Raw genomic sequence first — 9,618 nt, 5'->3', positions numbered from 1 at the left:
AGTGAATTGCATGGAGACTGCCTGGAAAGAACTGCATTTGTGCCAAGCATCAGCTTTTACCTTTCACAGAGCCCCCTTTTTTTTCGTTTTAACGCTCCATTAAAACATAGAAAAGTGCACAGATCTCAGTGTATGGCTCAGTGAATTTACACAAACTGCACACACCTTGTATGCAACACCCAGATCAAGAGAGTTACCCGCAGCCCAGCAGCCACCTCCATGCCCCCTTTCAGTTACTCCTTCCCTGTTCATACAAATGGAATCATACATTATGTACTCTTTGGCGATTTTGATCAACATTAAGTTTGTGATGGCCTTCCGTAATGTGGCATATACTTGTAGACCTTCATTCTTACTGTTATACAGTGTTCCATTTGTGGATATACTACAGTGTATCCATTCTAATGTTGCAGGGCATTTGGATAGCTTCCAGATTGGGGCTATATGCTGCTGTGATCCTTCTTGTAGTATCTTTTGGGAACATGCTACACATCTCTGTTGGGCTTCTGCCTATGAGTGGAAAGGCAGAGTCATAGGATATACACATTCAGCCCTTGTAAACAGTTTTCTAGTATGGTTGCACCACTTTACACCTTTATCAGCACTTATCTAGATTCTTCCTGATACTTAGTATTTCCCATCTTCTAAATTTTAGTCCTTCTTATGGGTATGTATTGGAACTGCGTTTTTTTGTTTGTTTTTAATAATGAGTAATGAAATTGAGCAGAAGGGCCCTTTTGAAAGGAGAGACCAGGCACGCAAGACAACTCCCCGCCTTAGGGACCAGAACTTGCTCGGGGGGTCTTTCTTCCATTTACAAAAAAGAGTCTCACTTGGTTCAGGCCTGCACTGAAGATGACAAGTTGGAATGTTTCCCTTATACTTAACAGTTCAGCTCAAAAGCATCTTAACCAAAGATTTGACCAGTAACAGCAAAGAAGAAAACTCCATGACTTGGGCTGACCCTTACGGGGCCAGAATTAAATATTGAGATGAATGTACATGCAGTTACAGACAAGTCCTTTATCTAAACACAAACAATGACCAGACTCAGAATCTGTTCCCTCCATAATACTCCGTAATGGGACAGAATACAGATAACTTTCAGTTACCTGTTCCAGTGATAGGGTCATTCCAGCCATTTATCTGTGGGGACCCCTCGGACCTCCAGAGTTGATATTAAGATGATTTTAAACTGAAGACATTGGAAATTCAACAGATGCAAAAGAAGCTTTTTCAAAGCTTCCCTTATCTGATTAAAGGCAGAAGCTTCTGAGAGCGAGGCTGTAATCAATCAATGAACGCCCTCTCCTGGGGAGTTTCACTGGCCAAAAGAACACAGAAAACGCTCGCACCTGCATAGACAAACATTATCACAAACTTTCTTATCTCCCATTTGTTCCCCTAAAAACCCACCGTCTTTCCTAAATCTATAAAAATACTGTATCACTATATTGTACACCTGAAACGAATAATGTAAATCAACTATACTTTAATTTTTAAAAATTTGCTAATTAAAAAACAACTGCATTGGAAAATTGATTTTAAAAAAAAGAAGAAACCATTTGATCTTCCCATAGAAGCTCCTTTCTCCCCCCTTCCTTTCCCCTATTAAATTAGGTTATAGACACCTACCTCTAATTATGGAGGGGCCACTTCTTTTGCTGGATTCATGTGCATATGAATAAGCTCCTGTTAATCTGTCTTTTGCCAGTTAACTCACAGGCTTCTAATCACTGAGCCTAAATTAGAGCAAAGTTTTTCTTCCCAACAGGCCTTATGAATAGCAATAGGACTCCTCAATTTTGGACTCCCCTCATCTCATTAGCAATCATTAACCTATCTAGTACAACCGTTCTAGTTAAAATATATGATTTTAAGTCTTCCAATTTAAGTGTCCAAGTGACCCATGTGCCATGGGTCTTGTGAAAAACCACCCAAATACAATTTTTAAGCTGTGTTCATCAGTGTTTGTGGGTAATGAGTTTTCTTTCTGTAAAGCGGGTGCCTTAGACCTAACCCCAACCTTCTCAGCCGTCAGGGTCTGTCCTGCACATCCCCTCACAGCGAGGGCTTAGCGTCCAGCAAGGGGGCTGCTTCAGAACCGCCGCTTCCAACCTCACGCCCCAGGAACGCCAGGCCTCCCGGCTTTTACCCCCTAGAAATAACAAGCTGCTAGTCACCTCGGCACCACTCATTTACCTACTCCCCCTCCGAGTTAGGATCCCAGAACCCTTTTGCCTGGAGACTAACGTGGGGCCCAAGTCAGGCCAGCATTCTGAAAACAGGGTTCCATTTGGTGCTTGATGCATGATGTAGTTTTAGAAAATCAAACGTAAAAGGGACCTGAAACATAGTATTCCTCTCCCCATTTGGCACGAGGCATTGACACAGAGCTCCAAATGGTCGATGCCGTCCGGCGACACGGCTGCGCTGAACCCCGGGCCTTCCGCGCGAGCTTCAGGCCTCCGGACCTTGATGGCATCTCGGGAGGCTGGTGCTGCAGCGGCCGTACCCGAAGCCCGGGAGGCGGCGGGGTGGGCGCGCGCGCACCGGTCGCGGGTTAGCTTACCTGTGGGCCGCGGCCACGCGCCGGGGCCACCTGGGGGAGGGCAGACTGGGGCCGGACTTGGGGACCAGCGGCGGGAAGGGGCGCGAGGCGGGAGGGGGGCCGGGAAAGCCCGGGAGACAGCCCAGCCGCCCCGCCAGCTCCCCTGCAAAGCCGAGCGGCCGGAGAGCGGAGCCGGGATCCCGAAGGGCGGAGCGCTGCTCGGCGCCGGTCCCGCCCCCTCGGGCGCCGGCCGACTCTCGGGCGGCGCTGGAGGCCCCGTGTGGAAAACACCTGCGCCAGACCCCGCTCCCCACCACGGAACTACGGCTCGGGGTTGGGACGCTGACACCTGCATGTTATGAAAGCTGCCAGGGGATTCTTGGGTGTGGCCGCTTGTGGTCCGTTTTCTACAAAGATTGAAGTTAGTGCCTACAAGAGAGCTTCTAGCACGTCCAAAGTCGCTACGGGATTGTGAAAGGACCCATTTTCCGAGAGGATCCCAGACAGCCTAGCGTAAAAAATAAAACGAAAGGGGGCGTACTTAACGTTTTCATTGACTTCCTTGGTTTTAATTTTGAAAATTGGTTTCATGTGGCAAGTGCTGGCATGCCCACGTGCACCTTAAAATCTTGCATACACACTCACATTGTGTCAACAAACACCTTCCTGTTTTAAATACACTCGTGGTCTTTTTCTCTTCTTTAAACGAGTGTCGTTCGTGTCAGAAAAAAGGTGAATGTTGCTGTATTTAACCTGCTTAAAGGAGTTTGTCCCCCCTCCCCCCAAAAGCTCATCAAGCAAGTTGGAGTGTGCAGATATTCCCAGACGCAATCCATTACTCCAAGATACTCCTTGGCAAGTGCAAAGGATGACAAGTGTCAGTACTTCATACAACTAGATTTAATAAGTTGTTATTACAGAAAAAAAAAAAAGAAGTCCAAACTACAAAGTTTAAGCAGTTGTAAGCAATAGCTGCATTGAGCTCCATGGTTAGTCACAGTACTGCAGTTCCACACAAGCAATATCAGTCCAAGCCCCAAAGGCGGAAGCTGAGTAAGGGTTACTAGCAAAAACAATCTAAGAGAACAGGTAATAAAAGATACAATACATTTAAAATTAGTTGTTAGTTGAAAAACAAATACAGAGATCTTAGCTGTGAACACTCTAAAAGTTATGTCCATTATTTTGACAGCAAAAATACAAATACCTAATACTTTATACCCCAACGGAACTATATCCAGAAAAGAAAGAGCAGAAGTTGTCCTGTATTAGCACCCAGGTTTTCTACTTGTTGTGATTAACTTCATTGTCATACAAATTTAAACATCCCCAAATCACATATCCATTTCTTGACCCATTTTGGGGTATAAAGTCAACAGCATTAATTATAAAATACTCTGGTAAAATGGAACACTATTGCAGCTGAGATAGAGAAGTTTGGTTATTATAAAAAAAAAAAAAACAACAGAAAATGTTAGCTGACATACCACACAAACTGGTGAAAAAGCAACAATCCATACAAATAAGCCAGTTTTAACAAAAAGATAACTTTTTTTTTTTCACTAATCTGTGACTAATCTTTCACTCAAACCTTGCAAGTAGAGATGTCACAATACTCAAATATTTAGGTAGGAGCTTTACCCAGTTAAATGCCATTTTGTTGCTAATATAATAGATAAAATGAAAACTAGCAGTTATTTGCTAATCGCATAAATGCAGTACATTCTGCATTAGCCCATGCCTCACTAACAAGCTATGAAACACAAGATATAGGCAGAAATCTAAGCATAATCTTTATACCACTAAGCAAAAATTTTCCAATTTCTTTTCTTCTGTTCCTAATCACTTATTTGTAGTTAATGTAAAATTCCAACCAGTAATATCCAATTTGAGTTAAAATTTTACATCACAACTTGATCTAATCTATATATTATTTACAAAACTGAATACATGGAGCATACCCAAGAGCCAACTCTGGACACGTGTTTCTCTGAGTCATTCATAACCTTGCCTCCGTGGCAGGAGACCTGGAAGAGGCCATCAGGGACTGGGAGAAACTCACCATCTGTCTAGAGCGAGTCATTGGATGTTCTGTTTACGCAACACCAGTTTTGCAGTTGTTATGACTTTTGTTTAATTTTAGGTGCCGTGACAATGACACGCTGCCTTAACAGCACAGCTTCAAGGTGAGTTTGGGTGTTGGAAAAGAAGCAGGAGGGCAGACAGATCATGCTCGGAGTGGCCAGATGTGTTGCCACAATAAGGGACAAACAAGGGGCACCATACCAGGAGCAGGCGGGGGGTGGAGGAAGACGAAGTCTGAAACTGTCCGTTTACAGTGGTGACCTCAGAGCGTGCCGCCTTGCCAGGCCACCCGTGTGCTCGGGGAGGTCACTTGGGCGAGACACTGCGATCCAAGTCTAACTACCCAGAGGGCTGGTCCTCTCAGAGACCTCCTTTCACTCTCAGACGTCACCACTGTAAATGCAGGGCAAAGATTCGGCCTGGCGAAAGGTACCCACTCACATGTGGACAGCAGTCGGTGGCAGATTCACACACACACACACACACACACACACACACACATACACACACACACAACAGAATGAAGAGTTAGAGGGGAAAAGCAATAAACACTCTGTCGACCCGGCCAGGTTCTCAACTTGGTGGTATCTCAGTAAGGGGTGACTTCATCATCAGGGCCACAGATTTGGCTGCACCTGGTGTTGTATAAATCCACTGTGACATCCCTAGAGAACTGTACTGTGACATCCCTAGTCTTACACTAAACCACTGTAATAAAGGAAAAGGCTTGTCAAAATCTCACATGCTCTGCTCATTCTGTCATTTTATTACCCAATTATCCATTACATTTTCCAATCACTTTACATAACCAACCATTTTCATCGTTGTCACACTATTGTAAACCACATCAGCAAGTTAATACATAAAGCTTTGCATTTCAAAAAACTAGACACTTTAGTAACAATATTACAAAGGTTTTAGCTTCAAAAATAACTGAAAATGAAAAAAATAAACTTTTAAAGAATTAGCATCATAAAATTAATTTATTCCAAGTAAAAATACAAAATAATATTATGACATTGACCAGATATGAAAGTCCCTCCCAGAAACAACTCTATTAATGATTGAGAAAGCACTCCTTAAAGAAAATACGAAATAAAATGAAAAATATGTAAATATGTTTAATTTTTTTCTTAGCAAAAAATCTTTCTAAAAATAACAATGAAAATTTGTCTCAGTACAAAGGCTACATTACTATTGAAAAAATACCAGCATGAAGAAAAGGTACATATTTGACAGTAGAAAAATGATTTCAGTGAATCACAATGTCTAAAGTTTGCAATGAAAATAAATCTGCAATAAAGATTTATGCCTTTTTTCTTTTCTTTTTTTTTCTATTTTTTATACAAACAGTACAAACAGTATTGCACATAACAACAAATAGTCGAGGTTAGGTTATAGCCTTCAAAAAATCGACTAGTTCAAGTGTCACATCAAGGAAAGGCCACAACAGGACCTGTGATACCCGGGGGCTTCCCATCAAGTTGCAGGTCAGAACACCTCTGTGTTTTAAAAAATAATTTTTTTTGAAGGACCCTCTCTTTTAATATAACATTAACAACTTGGGGGCACATTTATTTACAAAACAAAAGGGAACATGTTATAATTTAATAAACTAAAAAAGTTCTCTTTAAAAAAATACAAACAGAAGAACTCTTTCACAATCCTGGTCAGTCGTGCACAATCAACGCTTGATTATAAATATACAAATTAAGGGAAAGTAGTTTCCACCACCTATTCACAACTTTCAGCACCAAATGGAGTTTATTTTTTGTAACCTATTCTTTATGACAATGCTTTTTCGCCTTCACTTCAGCTTTATGCTGTACAATATTCCAGCTTTTTTTTTTAAATCTCAGTGTTATTTTAGTACATGAAAGAGGGGTGCTTCTTCAAAAAGTTTTGCTTCTTTCACATAATTAGGTAGATTTCTGTAGGTTAGATATGATCTTTAATATTATAGTTATAAAGCTCTAACTTCTTCATTTTCAAAAAACACAAATAAGCATGAAAAAAATAAAGTTACCCATCTGTTAAATCATTTTTCTTGCAGAATTAAATTAATATATATTTTTCTGAATAAACTTACTTAGAAAATATCATTTTCTTTCCTATATTTCAAAATTGAGGTATTGCAAAAGATCATGTCAGTCAGAAAGCATGCCTTTTTCCTTAAAAACAAACAAACAAAAAAATCTTCAGCCAACTTTTGAAAACTGTCTAGAATACAAAAAGTAGTAGTGCATAACAAAATTTCTTGTACAGATGAAAAAAACCACAAACATAGAAAAAAAACAAACAGAAAACCACAGCTGGGCTGGAAAAAAGCAATTATTACCAAAAAGCCCAGAGGTAACCTCAAAGGGGGAGAATTCTAATAAGCATTTTTAATCCAGTAAAAAACTATTTTGTTTTTTCCTTTTTGAAAACAAACTATAGTTTGAGAGCTGTTAATTGCAACTAAACACTGGAGAAACAAAACAAAACAAAACCAAGCGATATTAAGACAGTACAAGGACATCACAGCACATAAAACACAGCGACTTAAATCTATTCTGCAGTGTCATATCCAGTCAGATTGTCCCCAGAATTCCAAAACATAGGAAGAAGATTTAAAAAAAGATTTACATAGTCTCATAATCATTGTGTGTGTTTATATATTACTATCTGCAGCCCAAGAGTGAATGCTAAAAAAATGTCCATGGTAGTACTAGCAGGTCTGAATTCTATTCAAGCTTTACAGGATAAATCCAGGGAATTAAGTAGTTAATTTCTCACCCAGACAACCAACCCTGCCCAGGCCATCTTATTTTGTACAGACATTTCTTTAGCATCACGATCACGCAACTTTCTTAAAATGTGCCTAGTTTGTCAATTGACAACTTATCTCTATATACTGTATATATTCCTAGTGTTTGTAAGCTAAGATGAGCTCTTTGGTTTTCTGGACAAGGTCTGAAGCTATGTAAAATGGTGCAAGCACTAGGAGATTGTAACTAAGAGCTCATGTGTTAGTTAATAATATACCAGTTATGAACTGTCAAGTTCGTTAACGTCTGACACAGAGGCTTTAAACAGTTAAGTTTGATCACAGTTAGACATAATCACTTTACTATATAAAATAAATTGCACAATATATAACAGAGCACCGCAAAATACTTCATCTACCATCCACAAATTTGCTTTAAGAATATCCTACACCTAGGTTTTATATTGGTTGTAATATAGGTCATTCTGTTATGGGCTGTTCCTAATTTCCGAAGCATTCCATTTATTGAGGCATGCCTTCCTCCAGTCAATTACCACTTCTTTGAATGAAAAAAATCTTTTTTAAAAAAATCAGTATTTTATAGCTTATATAGATTCTTAATTTGTGCATTGTGGGAAGGTTTTATACTAGACATCAGATATAAAATTTATTGCATGCAGCAACCTGATTAAGTAAACATGCAGTCAGAAATAGTGACCTTCCGTTGAAGCTTTCTCAAGTCTATTCTGATCTCCTTTCGGCAGCTGATTCTATCCCTAAATCACAAAAGTATGTTGTTGGGTTTTTTGTAATTGATACCTTAGCCTGAATAGAGTATTATGGTATTAATAATACCACTTTAATAGCAGCAAAAGCTATTGCAGCATAAATTTACATAACACTAAAAGATCTAACCAAAATCCTCAGCAAAACAAAAATTAAACATGAAGGAAAAATAAAGATTCAGCTTATGAGGTATCCTTACATGTCAAAATAGAGAGCAACTAAAGGCTTATTTTCATTAAGGGTTTTCCTTACTCTAAATGACCCCAACTAATGATTGCTGAATTGTTGTGAAGTTTTTGCTACATCTGCCACCTACTCACGAGTATTACCTTTGGTAAGTCTTCTCCTTGGGGCGATTCTCTAAGTTTCTGAAAATAAGTGCATGCTCCAGTTCAAAAACGATCAAAACAATAACAATACAACAACAACAACAAACAAAAAAATCACAGACATCAACCTGATGGCCGCTGATGAGAATGGCAGTCTACGAGTGACAAATCAGGTGTAAGAAATTAAGGTACCAAGCAGACAAAGGTGTGAATCAAAGTGCAAATCAGTACCGTTATACACTCTGCAATTCTGCATTATACTGGACACTGAGTTCAGTAATATGACTGTAAATAATAATAATAATAAAAAGACCCATTTCTTCTTTAAAAATCGAGAACAAATGCACAGATTTCCAGAACACTGTAAGCCCTGAGGCAGTGCCCTCTCTTTTCCCTCCTTGTTATCTACTCCAGTACTTGTGGCTGGGTATACCCTGGGCTCAGCTCCAGCGGAACGGGACATGGCGAGGGCGGTCACCTCCCTCCTTCACCAGCGGTTTGTGGAACTCCCGCCCGGCGCGGGAATGTATGCTCGCCCAGCAGTATTCGCAGTAATACTGCAGACAGGTGACGTTGGCACAGAAGAATGGGGCAAACTTCCCACCACAGCGTGTGCCCTGGCACTCATCACACATCTGATCATCCAGCACATATGGCTTCACTTCCACCTGGACCCAAAGAGGAAAGACAGGAAAAAAGATTTTAGCAAAGCTTCCTCACATTTCTTCCTCTTGAGAGTTTATAATGGAGCTTAATATGTCCCAGTCAGACTCGGTGTTGAACTCAGCTGGTATCAGACAGTGGCTGACAGTATGGGATCTGCTCCTTGACTTACTACTTACTAGTTGTGTGATGGCAGTAACCTCTCTCTGTGCTTCTGTTTGCTCTATATGTGGATCTGTAAAGTGGGTGTAACGGTGATACACGGACACACACACACACATCTGGATATCTATATGATGGGCATAGCAGGGTCTAACTCAAAGGGTGCTGGAGGATTAAGAGAGGTAGCACAGGTAAAAGCACATGAGCTGAATCCTGAAGGCTGGGAAGCACCCGGCTATGCACAAACAGCATTTCAGGGAGAGCAACCAGTGAGGACAAAGCCCAAAAGTAGG

The 9,618-nt window shown here is 40.5% G+C and overlaps 1 protein-coding gene across 5 annotated transcripts in view; it reads right to left on the bottom strand.

Moving 5' to 3' along the window:
- Positions 1 to 3,866: 3,866 nt before the first annotated feature.
- The window catches only part of CPEB3 (cytoplasmic polyadenylation element binding protein 3), a 181,438-nt gene continuing 175,686 nt past the window's right edge, over positions 3,867 to 9,618 (bottom strand). For all 5 annotated transcript variants that reach the window (XM_036829282.1, XM_036829283.1, XM_036829285.1 and 2 more), the window contains one exon: positions 3,867 to 9,168. In XM_036829282.1, coding sequence (XP_036685177.1) covers positions 8,941 to 9,168 — 228 coding nt within the window. In that variant the 3' untranslated portion in view covers positions 3,867 to 8,940. The remainder of the gene's footprint in view (positions 9,169 to 9,618) is intronic.

The sequence above is a fragment of the Balaenoptera musculus genome, chromosome 16, assembly GCF_009873245.2.
Source record: "Balaenoptera musculus isolate JJ_BM4_2016_0621 chromosome 16, mBalMus1.pri.v3, whole genome shotgun sequence".
NCBI lineage: Eukaryota > Metazoa > Chordata > Mammalia > Artiodactyla > Balaenopteridae > Balaenoptera > Balaenoptera musculus.
The sequence above is the reverse complement of the archived record's forward strand: the minus strand, read 5'-3'. Positions and strand labels throughout refer to the sequence as shown.